The 20,515-nt window shown below is 37.1% G+C and overlaps 1 protein-coding gene across 4 annotated transcripts in view; it reads right to left on the bottom strand.

Moving 5' to 3' along the window:
• Nucleotides 1–1,112: 1,112 nt before the first annotated feature.
• LOC123951667 (B-cell receptor-associated protein 29) overlaps nucleotides 1,113–20,515 on the bottom strand; it is a 49,887-nt gene continuing 30,484 nt past the window's right edge. For all 4 annotated transcript variants that reach the window (XM_046020519.1, XM_046020523.1, XM_046020521.1 and 1 more), the window contains exons 7-8: nucleotides 8,506–8,606; nucleotides 1,113–2,029 (exon numbers count right to left, since the gene is read on the bottom strand). In XM_046020519.1, coding sequence (XP_045876475.1) covers nucleotides 1,994–2,029; nucleotides 8,506–8,606 — 137 coding nt within the window. In that variant the 3' untranslated portion in view covers nucleotides 1,113–1,993. The remainder of the gene's footprint in view (nucleotides 2,030–8,505; nucleotides 8,607–20,515) is intronic.

Below are 20,515 nucleotides of genomic sequence, written 5' to 3'. Positions count from 1 at the left end.
AAAAAATGGGCAGAAAACATGAACAGACACTTCTCCAAAGAAGACATACAAATGGCTAAGAGACACTTAAAAAAATGTTCATTATCATTAGCCACCAGGGAGATTCAAATCAAAACCACATGAGATACCAACTTACAGCAGTTAGAATGGCCAAAATTAACAAGACAAGAAACAAGTGTTGGAGAGGATGTGGAGAAAGTGGAACCCTCTTACACTGGTGGTGGGAATGCAAGTTGGTGCAGCCACTTTGGAAAACAGTGTGGAGATTCCTTAAGAAATTAAAAATAGAGCTACTCCATGACCCTGCAATTGCAGTACTGGGTATTTACCTCAAAGATACAGAGGTAGTGAAAAGAAGAGCCATATGTACCCCAATGTTCATAGCAGCAATGGCCACAATAGCCAAACTGTGGAAAGAGCCAAGATGCCCTTCAACAGACAAATGGATAAAGAAGATATGGTCCATTTTTACAATGGAATATTATGCCTCCATCAGAAAGGATGAATACCCAACTTTTGTATCAACATAGACAAGACTGGAGATTATGCAGAGTGAAGTAAGTCAAGCATAAAGAGTCAATTATCATATGGTTTCACTTACCTGTGGAGCATAAGGAATAATAGGGAGGACATTAAGAGAAGGAAAGGAAGAGTGAATTGGAGGAAATCAGAGGAGGAGATGAACCATGAGAGATAGGACTCTTGAGAAATAAACTGAGGGTTTTGGAAGGGAGGGGAGTGCGGGGATGGGTGAGCCTGGTGGTGGGTATTAGTGAGGGCACGTATTGCATGGAGCACTGGGTGTGGTGCATAAACAATGAACCCTGAAACACTGAAAAAATAAAATTAAAAGAAAAAAAAAAGAAACAGGTACTGGGAAAGTAAAAACTCTGGTCATTATTTTCCATTTTCATTTATATTTAAGTCTTTATGAGACAAGGAAGATGACTTTCATGTCTAAACACTGGAACAACCTAAATCATATTAATACTATTACGATCACTATCATGTGCTGAAGGAGATTCCAAAGGAATATGAATGAAAAAATAGCATTTAAGATTTAGCTTTCAGAACACAGATATATCTCAGAGAAACTGTGACCCCGGCGTATATGTATTTGGGTAATATTTGTATAATTAGTAATTCTCACGGTGATGGGAAACATTGCTCTTTGCATATGTTGTACATTAGCTTTCTGAGTCAAGAATTCCACATTGTTGTAAAATAATTTTAAGTTCAGTGTATGGCAGTTATGCAAACAGATGTAAACTTCATTACCAGATGAACTTTAAAAAGGTATAACAACTACTAATTACGTATTAATATCAATGTCAACAAAAATAGCCCAACAAATGTAGAAGCAAAGTAACAAAAATATAATTATTAATATAGCTGTCCTCTAAGAGTAAGCTATAGTGTCATCAGGCTTATAAAAAACAGCTAAGGTCATTGTTTTTATTTTTTGTTCTTTATGACTTTTCCCTATACAAACAGTGGCTAATTCTGATCATTTGTCCTTATTTAATCTCCCTATGAACAAATTTGCTGATACTGAATACTACTTTCAAATATATCAGCATTATCATCATCTCATTAAATAGGTTATTATTATTATTGAAAACATATCAAGGTTTTAAGGCTATTAATGGTTTCATCAACTTAAAAATCTAGTTTTGGAAGTAACTGGTTATAAATCTGTCCTTTTATTGGCAAACAGCAACCATACACCAGTGTTACCCTCAACATCTCAACAGGGTGCTTATCACGCTTACATTTTATGTGAGAGCTGGAATACAGACTTTACAATAGATCTGAAACATCATCAAATATTGTGACAATGCTGTTATGATAACAGCCTATACATGGCATTAAAAAAATTATTGGCTGGTCGTAAATAGTACCTTCTTCTGAACTGAACCGTAAATGTTCTAGAGGCTAACATGATAACAAAGTGATCATCTTCACATGGCGTCGCACAATCTTCCCTCAAAGTTCACAGGCCCTTCTTATTGTCTTTGCCCAAACAATTCTGCAGGGTGATTAAAAAAAAAAAAAAAAAGACTTAGTTAAACAGTTACAACAAAGAATGAAAAAGAGATTCGTAGATATGACAAGGAATTTTTTTTTTAAATTATCTTTTCTGTGTATGGTTATTAATTATGAGAATAATCAAATGTGAAAACATGGATTGAGAAAGTCTCAAACTTAAACAAACTACAAAGTTTGTGGGTTTTATATGAAAAAAAAAAAAAAAAAGAGTCTAAAGGGGAAAAAATAACACTCTTGGTAAGTTCATATATATCCCTGCCTTAATCTATTTTGCTTTTGTTTCACAGGTTATACCAGGAAAACAAAATTTCTCTAATTCCCTTCTTACAAACCCAATTAAGATTTTTGGCAAAGAAAGGATGAAGGGACACAAAACCCCCAGATGGGATGGACTTTTTGAGTGTGTTTTTTTCTTCAGATATTTGTCAATTGAACTGACTTCTCAAATTATACTCTTCGCTGATCATAAGATGATTATTTCATTTAAAACTGGAGGAAAATGGGATAGAAATTAACCTTAAGAGATCATTTGCACTTAAGAAAGCAAAAGTCTACACTGAAGGGAAAAAAAAAACCCTCATAAAATAGAGTTGGAACTGTTACTGCTGGCAGAAGAGAGGTTCACCAATCTCTTGCTCAGGCTGAGCAGTAATGCCTTCAGAGCAACTTTAACAATGTTAACATTAACCAACCAAATCAGAAGACAGGATTAGAGGAGGTATTTTGAATGATAAAGTACCACTTTCACATGTTTGTATATATCTTGACACTTAAGGTAAAAATCACAGCTTTGCCTACTGAATGGGAGTAGATATTTGCAAATGATATAACCGACAAGGGGTCAATATATATTATATATTAATATACAATATTAATTATATATTACATATTATAAAATATATAAAGAACTTGTGCAACTCAACACCAAAAACCTCAAATAACTGGATTAAAAACAAGCAGAGGACTGAATAGACATTTTTCCAAAGAAGACCTATGAATGACCAACAGACACATGAAAAGATGCTTAACATTACATTGTGGGAAATGCAAATCAAAATCACAATGAGGTATATCACCTCACACCTGTCAGAATGACTTGTATCAAAAACACAAGAAATATTTATGTTGGCAAAGAAGTAAAGAAAAAAGAAACCTCATGCACTGTTGGAAGGAATGTAAACTGGTGCAGCCATTGTGGAAATAGTATGGAGGTTCCTCAAAACATTAAAGATAGAATTACCATATGATCCAGTAATTCCACTACTGGGTATTAACCCAGTAACAAAAACACTAATTTAGAAAGATATATGTGGGGCGCCTGGGTGGCTCAGTAGGTTAAAGCCTCTGCCTTTGGCTCAGATCATGATCGCAGGGTCCTGGGATTGAGCCCTGAGTTGGGCTCTCTGCTCAGTAGGGAGCCTGCTTACCCCCCTCTCTCTGCCTGCCTCTCTGCCTACTTGTGATCTCTGTCTGTCAAATAAATGAATAAAATCTTAAAAAAAAAAAAAGATACCAACATGGGGGTTTAGGGGGATAGGAAAAGAATAAATGAAACAAGATGGGATTGGGAGGGAGACAAAACATAAGTGACTCTTAATTTCACAAAACAAACTGAGGGTTGCTGGGGGGAAGGGGGGTTGGGAGAGGGGGAGGAGGGTTATGGACATTGGGGAGGGTATGTGCTATGGTGAGTGCTGTGAAGTGTGTAAACCTGGCGATTCACAGACCTGTACCCCTGGGGATAAAAATACATTATATGTTTATAAAAAAATAAGAAATAAATAAAAAATTTTAAAAAAAAGTAAACAAAAAGATATATGCACTCCTCTGTTTACTGCAGCCTTATTTACAATAGTCAAGATATGTAACCAACCCAAATGTTCATCCATAGACAAACAGATAAAGAAGATGTGGTGTGCACACGTTTGTGTATCATGGAATATTACTCAGCCACGAGAAAGAACGAAAGCTTGCCATTTGCAACAGCATGGATGGAGCTAGAGAGTATAATACCGTGCAAAATAAGTCAGATATGGAAAAACAAATACCATATAATTTCACTTGTATGTGGAATTTGAGAAACAAAACAAATGCACAAAATGAAAAAGAGACAAACAAAAATACAGACTCTTAAATACAGAGAACAAACCAGTGGTTACCAGAAGGGAGGTGGGTGGGGGATGGATGAAACAGGTGATGGGGATTAAGAGTACACTTGTGATGAGCACTGAGAAATGTACAAAATTGTTGAATCATTATATTGAATATGTGAGACTAATATAATACTGTATGTTAATTATACTTCAATTAAAAAAAAGGGAAATAATCTTGCAACTTACCCAAAATAAGAGTGGACATGAAGATTAAAAAAAAAAAAATCACAGCTTTAATGGAGCTGTTATTCTGGATAATTCCCTTAAGTAAAGGGTGATTTTCCAAAATAAAATTTGAAAACTGGCAAGTGCTGCCCATAATCTTCAGTTAGTTTTGCTTTTCTTTTCTAGAAGAGAGCCAGGGCAAACCAGGAAAGACAAAGACTCTATCTTGAAGGGATTATTTTCTAATATTTATTTAGTGCTTAAAACAGGGAGGGGACCAAATGGGGAAATCCAGACAGATTTTAAAAAGGCAAAGTGGGATTCATTTATGGTAAGGAAACCAGCTTTCCCCTCTTTCACCTTTATTTCCTTAATATTTTAATGGTCGTTTCATGGTTACTTTATTTAAAGTAAATCAATTATGCAAAACTGAGAAAGCTAAGTTTCCCAAGGAACTCTAAAGATAAAATTCAATTATTAAGGTTGGTTTGACAACAGAAGTAAAATTCATGAAAGGCAAGTTGATACAGCTTCTTACTATAGACGGTCTACAGCAATTTTTTTGCTTCTCAAGTAGAGTTCAGAAGGTGAATATCAAAGTGTATGAGTCACTTTTAAGAAAATGGTAGTCATTTAATGACACTTAAATCTCAGAATCTTCTACAAGGTCTCATACTGGACAATGGAGGATGAGTGGGGAAAAAATGTGTCCAATCAAGAAATAACTACTAGTATCTTATGGGGATATAGAGCTTTTCTTGTTTAAAAATATTTAAAGTGCCTTCCTGTACTGTAGACAATCTGGTTTAATGCTCATAAGGTATTATAACTCTCATTTAAGTAATGAAGAAGCCAAGGTGCGGGGATGTGAAGTCATTTACCCGGGGCTTACAGAACTGGCACACTATGGAGCCAAGAGGTCTTCTGTTTTTCAAACAGTTATTGATTATGGAAAATTGGTTTTACAGGTGATGAAAGAGCAGACACATGGGGCAGTGTGGTAGGAGACCTCAGGGATTAGCACAGAACCACCATCACTCTTCCGGCTGGGGGGACAAGGGAGGAGACGGTGTCATGGACCCCAGGAGCTAGGGCCACCAGGTGGAAAAAAAATCCCTGGCTTTGTCCCTCCTGCCTTCATTCTCCTCCTGTGCCTCCTGTTGCTGAACTTGCCCAGAGGAGAGCAAGGGGGCTTGGGAAATGTAGCTCTCTGAGACTGAGTGAGCAGAAGTAGGAAGATAATGGATCCAAGAACACAGTCTCATGACTGAACAGGCCGAAGAGCAGAGTTCTTAATGATGGGGAATGTAGAGAGAAATTTCCTGATTTTGAATCCAGCTCTGAATCCTAGTTTCTAGTTCAGTGACTTTAGATACATTATATAACACCTCTGTTACTGGGTCCACAAAATAGGGTATGAAAATATTTTAATTTAGTGGGCTGTGATGAAAGTAAACAGGGTAACATATATGAAGGTATTAGCTAAGTGCTCGGTCCAGGGCACATCTTCAATAAATGTCTCCCCTTACATATTTTAAAAATAAAAGAAGAAAGTAGATCAAGGCCTTAAATGCACTAGTGAACAAGACCCAACTCTCAGTGTGGCACCTGGCATCTCTAGGATGGGTCATTTTTCAAAGAAATAGGTGTAACAACTCCTTTCTGGGGAAGGAATGACTCCGAAAAACTTTTTGACATTTGTTATCAAGAATGCATAAGCTCCAAACAGAAGGCGGTTTTGGGAGGGGAAAGAAAAAGGGTTGAGGGAATCCCACTGTCATATATACTCTTCAGGGATTAAGAGATTAGCAGTTACCATAACGGGGACACTCAGCAATGGCCACTGGCCATAAGAAAATGAGGGAATATTCCTGCTTTTTTCTCCACTCAGGGATCTAAATGTTTCTGATCTCCTGGCAAAGTCCACTGTTGTGGATACTCATCCTGTTGAGTACAAGCTGACCTCACAAATGGAAGAGAGAAAAAGTTCTATTTCTAGGCCAAAGGCTTCTGAAGTGTTCCTTCACTTTCCATGGTGGCTCTTGAAGGATGCTCTGGAGTAATTCTCATCAGGCCATGGTGAAGTCAGCAATTTCAGGACCTGTGTTTGCTTGCTTGTTTGTTTATTTTTAAAGATTTTATGTATTATTTGATAGAGCACAAGCAGGGGGAATGGCAGGCCAAGGCAGAGGGAGAAGCAGGCTCCCTGCTGAGCAAGGAGCCCGATGCGAGGCTCAATCCCAGGACCCGGTGATCATGATCTGAGCTGAAGGCAGATGTTAACCAACTGAGCCACCCAGGCGCCCACAAGGACCTGTGTTTTAAAGATGGGGAAAGGGTGGTCTTGCTGAACATCTAACCACCTACTCCAGAACACGTAAACTGAGCTCTTGGTGTCCTAGGTTTGAAGCACACAGGGTATCTACCCTTCTCTGAACTGCCCTATTGCCAAAGTAGATTAGTTAAACTTGCAGCTCAGCTAGGAATACCACATCACATATGTATTTTGGATTGCTTCTTGGCTGGCTCTAAATCAAGGCTAAAGTGGCTGGTTAATAAGAAGTCATTCTTCCAGCAGAACTTCTACAGAGGAATGTATGCTGATGATCACAATGATAACTCTATTAGGTATAACTTCTTGAGTGTTTCCTATCAGCCAGGTACAATGCTAAGTACCCTACACATTCTATTCAATTCTACTGAAAACCCGGTGGGCCTAGTGTTATTAATAGTTTGACTTTACAGGTGAAGAAAAGTGAGCTACAGAGGGATACCATAACCTGTTCAGGGTCATAAAATCAGTTAATATGAGATTCTGAGTTATTTCAGGTCGGTCTGACTCTAAGGTCTATCAATATAGTATCTGCTTGTCCTTTGCCAGGCACAGTGCCAGACTCTGGACCATTAACAGGTAAATGAGTCCTGGGACCAGTGCTTCTCCTATCGTGAAGTAACTGTAGAGCTGTGATTGCTAAAAAGTTCTGACAGAAAGCCACAAAAGCTGCCAAATTCTCAGGATAAATCCAAACCGAAAGCAGAAGAGCATAGGCTCTCCATCTCAGGAGGAACTAGGAGGTTCAGGGCTGCCTCTGGAATGGTCTTTTCCCCCAAATTCTCCCCAAATGTGGTCAAAGAGTGGCTGGGAAATCAATTCAGATTGGGGGCTGCCAAATCAAGAGGGAAGTGATAGTCAAATTCAGCATGGAGGAATGCAGGCCACGAACTCTTGACTCTGTGACTTGGTGGCTCAGTGGGTTAAAGCCTCTGCCTTCGGCTCAGGTCATGATCTCAGGGTCCTGGGATCGAGCCCTGCATCGGGCTCTCTGCTCCACGGGGAGCCTGCTTCCTCCTCTCTCTCTGCCTGCCTCTCTGCCTGCTTGTGATATCTGTCTGTCAAATAAATAAATAAAATCTTTAAAAAAAAAAAAAAAGGTTTTTTTCCATTTCCGTCTTTAAATCCATGTTGGAGGCAAATCATGTATTTGAATGCCATAGGTTTTGACCCAAGATGTCTAAAACACTGGGACAGAAGTAGTGTGAGGTGAGACTTCAAATTTTGACCTTATTTTTTGACATGAATAGAGCAAACATTGCCAATGGTAAGATGAAATGTTTATAGAACCAGTCTCTTTTTCAATCTTGTTACTCTTATGGCTCAATTCTTTTGCTTAAAATTTCACTAAAACTAGAATGCTGTAAATTAGCATGTTGGTAATTCTCCACACTATGACTGTCTTGTATTTCATGCAATGTCCTCATCTTCACCCTTGAGGGAAAAATCTGGTTTCCTTAATAATTTTTAAGAAGCCAGGACTGAGGGGCACCTGGGTGGCTCAGTGGGTTAAAGCCTCTGCCTTCGGCTCAGGGCATGATCCCAGAGTTCTGGGATCAATCACTGCATCGGGGCTCTCTGCTCAGCAGGGAGCCTGCTTCCTCCTTTCTCTCTGCCTGCCTCTCTGCCTACCTGCAATCTCTGTCTGTCAAATGAATAAATAAAATCTCTAAAAAAAAAAAAAAAAAGAAGAAGAAGAAGAAGAAGCCAGGACTGAGTGCATATTCTTGATTTGGGAAGGACAAATAACCCAAATAGCTGACATAGTAATTAGTATTTCAGGTCCACAAAGTGGAGGTCACGCACCTGAAGTTCTGCATGTTCTTTCAGGAGTCGGTCGTATTCTTTTGAAAGTCGCTCTGATTGCATTTTCATTGTCATCACATCATTCTGTGCCTTAGAGAGGGCTAGAACACAGGGAATAGAATTTTTAAATTTTTATTTTGAAAAATTTTAAATTTACAGAAAAGGTACAAGACTTAAATAGAAAGCTCCTTTGTAGCTCTTGCTCAAATTCACCAACTGTTAAGATGCGGTTCATTTGTTACTGTATTTTCTCTCCACACATGCAAAATTATTTTCTTGAATCATTTGAGAATAAGTTACAGACATCATGCCCCTTTACTCCTTAATACTTGTGTATTTCCTAAGAAAAAAGGTGTTCTCTAACATAACCATATAGCATTGTTAGCAAATGTAGGCAATTTAACATCAATATAATACTTTGTATCTAATCTACCATTCATGTTCCAATCTTCGCTACTGTCTCAATTACGTGCTTTCTATCATTTTTTTTCGAGTCTAGATCTAGCCCTAGAGCAAAGATTAGCATTAAGTTGTCATGTTTCTTTGGTTTCCTTCAATCTGGAATAGTTCCTCAGCTTTCCCCCTGCATTCCTCTCCCCTTTTGTAACACTGACATTTTAAAGAATACAGGTCATTTTTTTTTTTTAAATGGAATGTCTTTCATTTTGGTTCTGTCTGATGTTTGCTCATGATTAAATTCAGGTTATGCATCCCGCTTATACCCAAATATCACATAAGCGATGCTGAATGTCTGTCAAGGTATTACAATAAGTGGCCCATCTACCTCTCACTGGTTTTTCCATTTTATACTGATTTTCTTCCTCATAACTAAGGAGTATATAGGAAGATAAGACTATGTAAGTATCTTGCTTTTCCAGCTTCGCCATTCCATCCACATTTATCACTCAGCATTTGACTCTAAACAAGGGCCTTCCTTTCTTTTCCATCCACCCACCCAACTATCTACTCATTCATATATCATCAGTATGAACTCATAGGTTCTTATTTTTTCAACAGTTTATAGTTCATGATTTACTTAATTTCTCCCAGATATGGCCAGTGGGAACCCTGTCAAGCTGGATCTTACATCTTCTGACTATGCCCCATCATTTTTTGAGTACTCTGTTTTCTGGCATAAGATGTTCCAGGTTCATCCTAAATCTTCCCTGATTCATCCTGGACTCAATCAGTATAGTACAGAATTTATTAGAAGGGTATGTTTTTGAAAATTGAGAAAGAAAAAAATATTTTATCATTCTCACCAAAGGAAGAGCGGCTGTATTTCTTTCAAAGCGAAGATAATCCTTTCTTATACAAAGTTGAAAAATATAAGGGTGTGTGACACTTAAAGGCTTTTAGCTCAATATGATACACAAAAATGGCTCTACATTAGCCTCTGTCTCCAAGGAGCTACAGTCTTAGCAGATTAGACAGAAGTTTAAAAAATATATCTATATATCATAAACATTAAAGTCAGCACATTATGGAGAAGATAGCAAGCAAATGTGTAGAAAGGAAGATCGGCACAAGATGGTTTGGAAAAATTCTGCGAATCCTGAACTCTACATATGATTCTGCATATGTAGTCTTTAGAAGTTCTGCATTTATAATCTTTTAGGGTAGAAGTTTTAGTAAAAAAAAAAAAAAAGTGGGATTTATAAATTAGAGTCACTTTTTAGGCATAACAGGATGAAATCATAGGTTCTATTTATAAACAATCTGGTTACCTTTCCTCTTGAAAAGACACCATATGGGTATTTTTATGTATATAAGTCACTTTCAACTAAAGTGGCTTTTGTATCAGCACTTTCTAGACAATGTTGTCAATAAGCTTCCTGTGGTGTAAGACATTTATTGGACACAACTGTGCTGGGTAATATAGCAGCCTCTAGCTGAAAGCAGCTATTTAGCACTTGAAATGTGGTTAGTGTAACTGAAGAACTGAATTTTAAATTACACTTACCACTTATTTATTTACTTATTTATTTATTTGGAGAGTCCAAAGGGGGCAGAGGGAAAGGGAGAAAGAGAATCTCAAGCAGATTCCATGCCAAGTGCAGAGCCTATTGCAGGACTCAATGTCAGGAAGTACCCTGAGATCATGACCTGAGCTGAAATCAAGAGTTGGATGCTTAACCAACTGAGTCACCCAGGTGCCCCAATTATAATTATAATTAAATTTTTTATTTAAATAGCCGGGTGTTGTATGTAAGGGTTGTATGTAAGTGCTGAATCAATGGATTCTAAACTTGAAATTAATATTGTACTATATGTTAACTAACTAGAATTTAAATAAAAACTTCCAAAAGAAAAAGAAAAAAGAAAAAAGACTGGGAAATGTAGCTGAACTCCCTAATACCTAAAAACAAATATAGAGTTAGGTCAAATGAGAAGACAGAAATGTGTTCCAAACAAGAGAGTGAGACAACACCTCAGAAAAAGAACTAAATGAAAGGGAGTTAAGCAATCAACCTGATAAAGAGTTTAAAGTAATGCTCATAAAGATGTTTATCAAACTCTGAGAACTTCAACAAAGAAAAAATATAAGAAAGTACCAATCAGAGCTGAAGAATACAATAACAGAAATAAAAAAAAAATACACTAGAGGGGATAAACAGAAGATCTGATAATACAGAAGAACAGATTAGTGATCTGGGTAATGAAGATCACACAAACTGGGGTGTCTAGGTGGCTCAGTCAGTTTGGTTCAGGTCATGATCTCAGGGTTGTGAGACTGAGCCCTGCATTGGGTGTGGAGCCTGTATGAGATTCTCGCTCTCCCTCAGCCCCTAACCACCTGGTCATGTGTTTGCTCTGTCTCAAAAAAAAAAAAAAAAAAAAAAAAAAAAAAGTCCCCTAAACAGAACAGAGGAAGAAAGAAGGAGAGAATGAGAAAGAGAAAAAGGGAAAGGAAGGAAAGAAGGAAGGAGAAAGAGAAAAAGAAGAAAAAGAAAACAGAAAAGGAATTTAAAAATGAGGACAGTTTAAGGGGACACTGGGACAACACTGAATACTAACATTCACATCATATAGGTCCCAGAAGACAAGTGAAAGAGAAAGGGGTATATAAAAAAAAAGGGGGGGTCGCATCAAACTTATTTAAAGAAATCATAGCTGAAAATTTTGCTAAGCTGAGGGTCTTCCCAAGTCTAAGAAGCACAGTTCCCAAACAAGATGAACTCAAAAGAGATCTACACCAAGATACATTATAATTAAAATGTCAAAGACTAAAGATAAAGAATCTTAAAAGTAGCAAGAGAAAAGCAATTAATTGCATATGAGGGGCTTCCTATAAGGAAATGAGCTGATTTTTCAGCAGAAAATCTGCAGACTAGCAGAGAGTGGCAAAATATATTCACAGTGCTGAAATGAAAAAACATAACCAAGCATACTCTGACAATGTTGTCATTCAGAACTGGAGGGGAAATAAGAAGTTTCCCAGCCAAATAAAAGTTACAGGAGTTCACCACTTTACAAAAAATATTAGAAGGATTTCCTTAACAAAAAAAGAAAGGAAAATTATAACTAAAACTGAGAAAATATATGAAAGAAAAAATCTCACTGGTAAAGGTAAACATATAGTGAAGGTGGTAGACCAACCACTTATAAAGCTAGTGTGAAGGTTAAAAGACAAAGTGGTGAATAAACTATAACTACAATAATTAGTTAAAGATACACAAAATAAAAGGATGTAAAACATGATGTCAAAAACAAAATATTGGGGGTAGGGAGAGTAAAAATATAGTGTTTTAAGAATTTGTTCAAGCTTAAATGATCATCAGTTTAAAATAAAGTGCTATGTACACAGGTTGTTATATATATGAATCTCACAGTAACCACAAATCAAAAACCTGTATTAAATGCACAAAAAATAAAGAGAAAGGAATCTAAACATAACACTAAAAAAAGTTATCATGTCACAAGGGAAAAGAGCAGGAAGAAAGGAACAAAGAACTATAAAACCACTAAACAATTAAAAAAGGCGGTAAGTACATAATTATTTTAAATATAAATAAACTAAATGCTTTAATCAATACATAGGTGGCTGAATGGATTAAAAAACAAGACTTATTTATATGTTGCCTACAAGAGACTCACTTCACATCTAAACTGAAAGTGACAGAATGGGAAAATGTATTCCATGCAAATGTATTCTATAAAAAATGGAAATGAAAAGAAAACTGGGATAGCAATACTTTTATCAGACAAAATAGACTTTATTTTTTATTTTATTATTTTTTTATTTAGAGAAAGAGAGTACAAAAGTGGGGAGAGAGCGAGGTGCATAGAGAGAGGGAGAGAATTTTAAGTAAACTCTGCACTGAGCACAGAGCTTGTTATGGGGCTCCATCTCATGACCCTGAGATCATGACCTGAGCCAAAATCAAGAGTCAGATGCTTAAGTGACTGAGCCACCCAGGTTCTCCTAGACAAAATGAGCTTTAAAAGAAAGGCTGTAAAAAGAGACAAAAATGGATATTAAAGGGATCAACTGAATAAGAAGTTGTTTCACTTCTTAATATTTATGCACCTAACATAGGAGTACCAAGTAAATAATAACAAATGCAAAGGGAGAAACTTACAATAACATACTGATAGTAGTGGACTTTAACAACCACTTACAGCAAAGGATAGATCACCCAGACAGAAAATTAATAAGGAAATATTGGTCTTAAATGATACATTAGAGCAGATCAACTTAATATATACAGAGCATTCCATCCAAAACCAGCAGAATACACATTCTTTTCAAGTATACATGGAACATTCTCCAGGACAGATTACATGTTAGGCCATAAAAGAAGTCTCAATAAAGTTTTTTTTTAAAGATTTTATTTATTTGAGACCCAGCGAGTAAGCATGAGCTGGGGTGGGAGGAGGCAGAGGAAAGGGAGAGGGAGAAGCAGATTCCCTGCTGAGCAAGAAGCCTGACACAGGGCTTGATCCCAGGACTCTGAGACCATGACCTGAGCTGAAGGCAGACATTTAACCAACTGACTCACCCAGGTACCCCAGAAATCTCAATAAATTTAAGAAGACTGAAATCATATCAAGAATCTTTTCTGATCACAATGGTATAGAAGCAGAAATACATGACAAGAAAAAAAACTGGAAAAAGCACAAATACATGGAAGCTGAAAACATGCTACTATACAACCAACAGGTCAATGAAGTAATCAAAGACGAAACAAAAAAATACTTGAGACAAATGAAAAAGGAAATACAACATTCCAAAATCTACAGGATGCAGGAGAAGGAATTCTAAGAGAGAAATTTATAGGCTTCCCTCAAAGGAAAAAAAAAAAAAAAAAAAAAGAAAAGAAAAAAAAAGAAAAAGAAAAAATTAAGGGAACTAGAAAAAAAAGAACAAACATAGCCAAAAGTTAGTAAAAGGAAGAAAATAAAGATCAGAGTGCAATTAGTGAAAAAGAGACTAAATACGCCATAGAAAAGATCCATGAAACTAAGAGCTTGTTCTTTGAACAGATAAACAGAATTGATAAACCTTTACCTGGATTTAGTAAGAAAAAATAAGAGAAGATTTAAGTAAAACCAGAAATGAAAGAGAAGTTATAAACAACACTACAGAAATACAAAGGATTATAAAAGACTATTGTGAAAAATTACATGCCAACAAATTGGCCAACCTAGAAGAAATGGATAAATTCCTATAAACATACAATCTTCCATGACTAAATCAGAAAGAAATAGAAAATCTGAAAAAAAAAAAGAAACAAAATCTGAATAGACCAATTACTAGTAATTAAAGTATAGTAATAAAACTCCCAACAAACTAAAATACAGGACCAGACAGCTTCACTGGTGAATCCTATCAAACATTTAAAGACAAGTTAATATCTATTCTTCTTGAACTACTCCAAAAAGAAAAAGGAGGATGAAACATTTCCAAATTCATCCTGAGGCTAGCACTATCCTAGTACCAAAACCAAAGACACTACAAAAAAAAAAAAAAAGAAAGAAAGAAAGAAAGAAAGAAAGAAAATTAGAGGTCAGTATTCCTTGTAAGTCTAGATGGAAAGATCCTCACCAAAATATAAGCAAACTGAATTTAACGATACTTTAAAGTGATCATACACCATGATCAAGTAGGATTTATTCTAGGGACGGTTCAATACCTGAAATCAATCAATGTGATGTACCACATTAACAAAATGAAGGATAAAAATCACATGATCATCTCAATAGATGGAGAAAAAGCATTTGACAAAATTCAACATCCATTTAGGATAAAACTCTCAACAAAGTGGATATAAAGAGATTGTACCTCAACATAATAAAGGTTATGCATGACAAACCCAGAGCTAACATCACACTCAACAGTGAAAAGCTGAAAGCTTTCCTTCTAAGATCAGGAACATGACAAGGATGCCCATTCTTACCGTTTTTATTCAACATAGTATTGGAAATCCCAGCCATAGCAATTAAGCACGAAAAAGAAAGAAAATGCATTTAAATTGGAAAGGAAAAAGTAAACTGTCACTATATGCAGGTGACATGATACTATATGTAGAAAACACTCAAGTCTCTATGAAAAAACTATCCATATAACTACCATATGATACAGTAATCCACTTCTAGGTATTTAACCAAAGAAAATGAAAACACTATTTTGAGAAGAAATATGCACCCCTATGTTCATTGCAGAATTATTTATAATAGCCCAAATTTGGAAGCAAACTAATGTCCTTCAACAGATGATTGGATAAAAAAAAATGTGGTGTATATATTTACAATGGAACATTACATAGCCTTAAGAATGAAATGTTGCAAAGAAAAAAAAAGAATGAAATGTTGCCATTTGCAACACAGACTGATCTGGAGGATATTATGCTCAGTAAAATAAGTTGGAGAAAGAAAAATACCATATAATTTCACTCATTGGTGGAATCCAAAAAACAAATGAACAAACTAAACAAAAACAGGGAACAAACTGATGGTTGCCAGAGGTGAGGGGCAGGTGGGAGAAATGGATGAAACAGTTGAAAGGGATTAAGAGGTACAGTCTTCCAGTTCTAAAATAAAGATGTGGGGATGTAATGTACAGCATGGGGAATATAGTCAATAATACTGTAGCAACTTTGTATGGTAGTAGATGGTAACTAGATTTACCGTGGTGACTATTTTATAATGTATATAATTATCAATCCACTATGTTGTACATCTGAAACTAATACAATATTGTATGTCAATTATTCTTAAAAATATAGAAATTTTAGATATCATTTCATCAGTTCCTTATTTAAAGCGATGAACTGTTAGGAGATAGAATGAATCAGGAGGTCCTACACATCTATAAAAGAAGCTGGAAAACCACTATGCAGCCTATCCAGAAGTTTCTCCTGATCACTACATATGAAGGTATGGCAAAACAAATGCAGGCAAATTCCATTTTTCTGGCACCTATCAAGCCAAGGTAGGAGCTGTGTTTCTTATTTTGTTTTGTATCTCAGCAGATATTAATAAACCTAACGATTACTATCTTATTTAATTCACTTCAATTAAGAGAGGCTATTATCGTCTAGGAGCCTTTTGGACTGTTTCCCAGTCCTTTCTCTATCTCTTGTTTTATAAAAATTATAATATTCTGCTTTGGATGCCTTCCACCTCCTTCTGGAACTGCCTTCGTGACTAAGGGATTATATAAACTTGTTATCTGACATTTGCATATGCTTATTTCATCCTGAACCATTTTATTTTGGAAGTAGCATTTATAGGAAAGACATTATTAAACAAGGAGGCTTGAGGTGATACATCTAAGTCACTATTTCAATTTTCTCATCTGCAAAAATGAGTTGCTATCACTTGCTGGTGGCTTTATGGAAATGCTGAGATATTTCATGAGAATATTGGCCAGATTCAGTTAGAAGCTGGGTTATGTTCTAGTCAATAGGAACTTTCTGAGGCATACACATCACTTATTAATAGAGAGAAACCCCAAATGATATTACAGTGAGATGTAAACCAAAATGTTTGCATAAAATATTTGTGTAAAATGACATATAAACAGGTCAATGATATTTATAGTTTTACAAATGCCAAACTCACATTTGTGGAGCTGTTTGCACAGTGGGAGAAGCTGGTGAGACTAAGGCACTGTGTAGATGTATCACTATGATTTCTACTTGAGATAACAGACACCACCAGCTAAGCTCTGCCAGGGAATGGAAGAGAACATTCTAGAGGCATTAGCAAGACAGCTAAAGTTGACTGTTGTACAATAGGTATAAGGATTGCAACAGAGGAAATCATTTTTTATATGAAAATTTTCCATACATCTAGTGTTGGTTTCTTTCAGTTTATTCAGTTCTATTTTGGGGACCTTGAGAGTGAGGCATATTGGAGTTATTTAACAGTTAATCCTCACACATAGTATTCTTTTGCCAGTGATCAATGACTGGTGTGTTAATCGACAGCAATGCTTCCGGGACACTTAGAAAGCAGACACACAAACTTTGGTTCAGTAAAGAACATAAACTGCGGTTTTAATTATATTATGGCTACGCTTTTTGGTACGTGCCTATATTGCCAGTTACATGTAAATCAGCTCTGTTGCATTCATCACTTCCATTATCACCCACTCTCTTTTAACCTTATATCCAGCTTTGATAAGCTGTGCTGATTCTACTTCCTTTCTATCCCATCAGTCCCTCCACTCTACTGTCACCACTGCCCTCATCTCTTGTTTAGATTGCTGAAATGGGTTCCTCATCCTGTTTCCTGGCTATTCTAATTCACTGCCCGCAGTATTGTCAGAGTGACTGCCCCTCTGCCTAAAACCCCTTCAGCAGTGCCTGGGAATGTGAACATAGCAACCCCAGGCCCTTCCTGATGGATCCTAGGCCTTCTGCTCCCCTCTCGCCACTGCCGCTGTCTTACGTTATGCTCCAGTCACAGTGAGCTCCTTGCTGTATTTCAGAAGTGCCATACTCTCTTAGTTATCCGCTGCTCATTTTAAGACACCTTTGCTCATTGACCTTCACCTCCCTGCCAGGCTCATTTATTCCCATTTCCTCTGGCTAATTAACATTATTCCTGCAAAATGTCAAGAAATTGTCCTTGATCTCCACTGTCGGCTTCTATGTCATCTGGAGCTTGCCTAAAATATAGCGCGCACCATGCTGAAGTGTAGTTACGTCCCCACTAGATTGTGACTACTCAGGAAACAGAACCGTGTCTTGTCTCTCTGTTCTGAGAACACAGCACCGTGCTCAGCACACAGAAGGTACTTGAAATATGTTCCTTGAAGGAAGGAAAAAAATGGGTAAATGAAAAGTTTAAGCTCTAAGCATTTGAAAAATTCACTTGTGTGTAACTAGTTCTTTTCCCGAGATTGTGACAAATGTCAGGTAAACAATGAAGTTATCACTCTATTCACCTGATAGGAATCCTGGTTGCAACTGAAAACAATTATATCTTTAATCAAAGAACAAAACATTCTTTCCAATGGTGGAATGATTAAGTAATGGGGATGAAAGGTACAACACAGGAAACACAGTCACTGGCATTGTAATAGCACTGTACGATGAACAGATGATAGCGACACTCACTGTGACAGAGCATAAGGTACACAGTTGTCAAATCATTGTGTTGCACCCTCAAACTGATGTAATATTGTGTGTCAACCATACTTTAGCTAAAAAAATATCCTGGATAGCTGGTGAGTCACAAAGCCAACAGACCATTTTAAAATATTTTGATAAAAATATAATCATGTGGGGCGCCTGGGTGGCTCAGTGGGTTAAAGCCTCTGCCTTCGGCTCAGGTCATGATCCCAGGGTCCTGGGATCGAGCCCCGTGTCGGGCTCTCTGCTTGGCAGGGAGCCTGCCTCCTCCTCTCTCTCTCTCTCTGCCTGCCTCTCTCCCTACTTGTGATCTCTATCTGTCAAATAAATAAATAAAATCTTAAAAAAAAAAAAAAAGAAACAAAAATATAATCATGTTACAAATATCTCACACTAGGGGCGCCTGGGTGGCTCAGTGGGTTAAGCCTCTGCCTTCGGCTCAGGTCATGATCTCAGGGTCCTGGGATCCAGCCTGCGTCGGGTTCTCTGCTCAGCAGGGAGCCTGCTTCCCTCTCTCTGCCTGCCTCTCTGCCTACTTGTGATCTCTGTCAAATAAATAAATAAATAAATAAAATCTTTTAAAAAAACACAAATATCTCACGTTAATTCAAATTTAAAAACAAAACAAAACAGTATTACAGAATCCAGTTCAATTAAGAAAAAAAAACAAAAAACAAGACTAAAACACTGGCTCTAGGAATGGGGCTGGATATATGCAGGATAAGCCTTCAGCATCTTGTGGTGTCAGATAAGGGAGTACTCAAAAAACGAAAATAAAACAAAACAAATCCACAATAATGGGGATATACATGTCAAAGGGACATGGCAGCCAAATGAAAGAGCTCTGATGGCTAGAGCTCAAACAATAAAAATAATAAAAATGTTAGATTTGCAATCCAAAGTATTAAGAGGAATAGCCCCGAGTCATGAAGACAGAAAGAAAGAAATAGGGGTAAACAGACAATCTCTGTAGAAGAGTTCCAAATAATTTATAGAGACACTCCGCCCTCAAGGGGAGTAACCATTTTTTATTTTTTATTTATTTTTTTTGATGTGTTTCTGTTTTACTCAGTAGAAGAATAATGAACCATGTAGCAGAAGGTGATTTACACTATGAAATGTACTTTGTAGCAGTGGAGGGAATGACTGGGCAGGGAGCCCACGTGAGGGGACGGGGCTGTCCACAGTAAACAGTCTCCTGTGAATGCTTCCACTTCAATTGCACCATTTTTTCAAAGAACTATTTATTTGTTTACTGGAGAGAGAGAATACACGTGCATACAAGCAGGGAGAGGAGCAGAGAAAGAGAGAGAGAGAATGTCAAGCTGACTTCGTGATGAGCATGGAGCTCCACTCAGGGCTTCATCCCACAAACCCAAGGTCATGACCTGAGACAAAACCAAGAGTCAAGGCGCTCAACCAACTGAGCCACCTAGGCGCCCCTTAGAGTAACTATTTCTTAAGTGTTAGCTGTGACTTCCTTCCAAAAAGTGCATTATGGAAAAGAGGGAATAAAAAAGGTAACTTTACAGTAAAGAACCCTGACAAACGCCACCAAAGTCAGGTGGTTAAGGCCAACCCCAGCAGTGATAAATTGTGTTGGTATGTACTCTTGATGTAACATGAAGAGAGTGGCACTTGACCTCTGTGACTTTCCTCTCAAATCCTACAACCGTAGTCTAAACACAAGATAAACATCAGATAAATGCCAACAGAGAAACATTCTACTAAATACCTGACCACTACTTCCCCAAACTGTCAAAGTCATCAAAAATAAGGCAAGTCTGAGAAGCTATTCTAGTCAAGAGGAGACTAAGGGGGATATAACTATCAAGTGCACTGTGGTATCCTGAATGAGATCCTGGAAAGGAAAAAAAAATCAGGTGAAAACTAAGGAAATCTAATGAAACTAGGGAATTTAGTCAATAATAATGTATGAAAACTGGCTCATTTAGTTGTATAAATGTACCACATTAATGCAAAACATCAATAATAGGGAAATGGAGCATGGGGCACATGGGAAAATTCTGTACTATCTTAGCAGTTTTTCCGTAAGTCTGATCTCTTTTAACATAAAAATTTTATTTAAAAAAAAGCACAAGGGGGGGCGCCTGGGTGGCTCAGTGGGTTAAAGCCTCTGCTTTCAGCTCAGGTCATGATCCCAGGGTCCTGGGATCAAGCCCCACATCAGGCTCTCTGCTCAGCAGGGAGCCTGCTTCCTCCTCTCTCTCCCTGCCTGCCTCTCTGACTAGTTGCAATCTCTGTCTATCAAATAAATAAATAAAATCTTTAAAAAAAAAAAAGCACAAGGGGAATACAATAAAACAAAACACTACACATACAGGATCAGATAATACAACATTCATTAGGCTATAAGTACTATCTAAGTAAGAACCTATCAAATAGGATATGCCTGATTCCTTTGT

This window comes from Meles meles, chromosome 10, assembly GCF_922984935.1.
Source record: "Meles meles chromosome 10, mMelMel3.1 paternal haplotype, whole genome shotgun sequence".
NCBI lineage: Eukaryota > Metazoa > Chordata > Mammalia > Carnivora > Mustelidae > Meles > Meles meles.
Note: the sequence above shows the minus strand (reverse complement) of the source record. Positions and strands in the feature narration are given on the sequence as shown.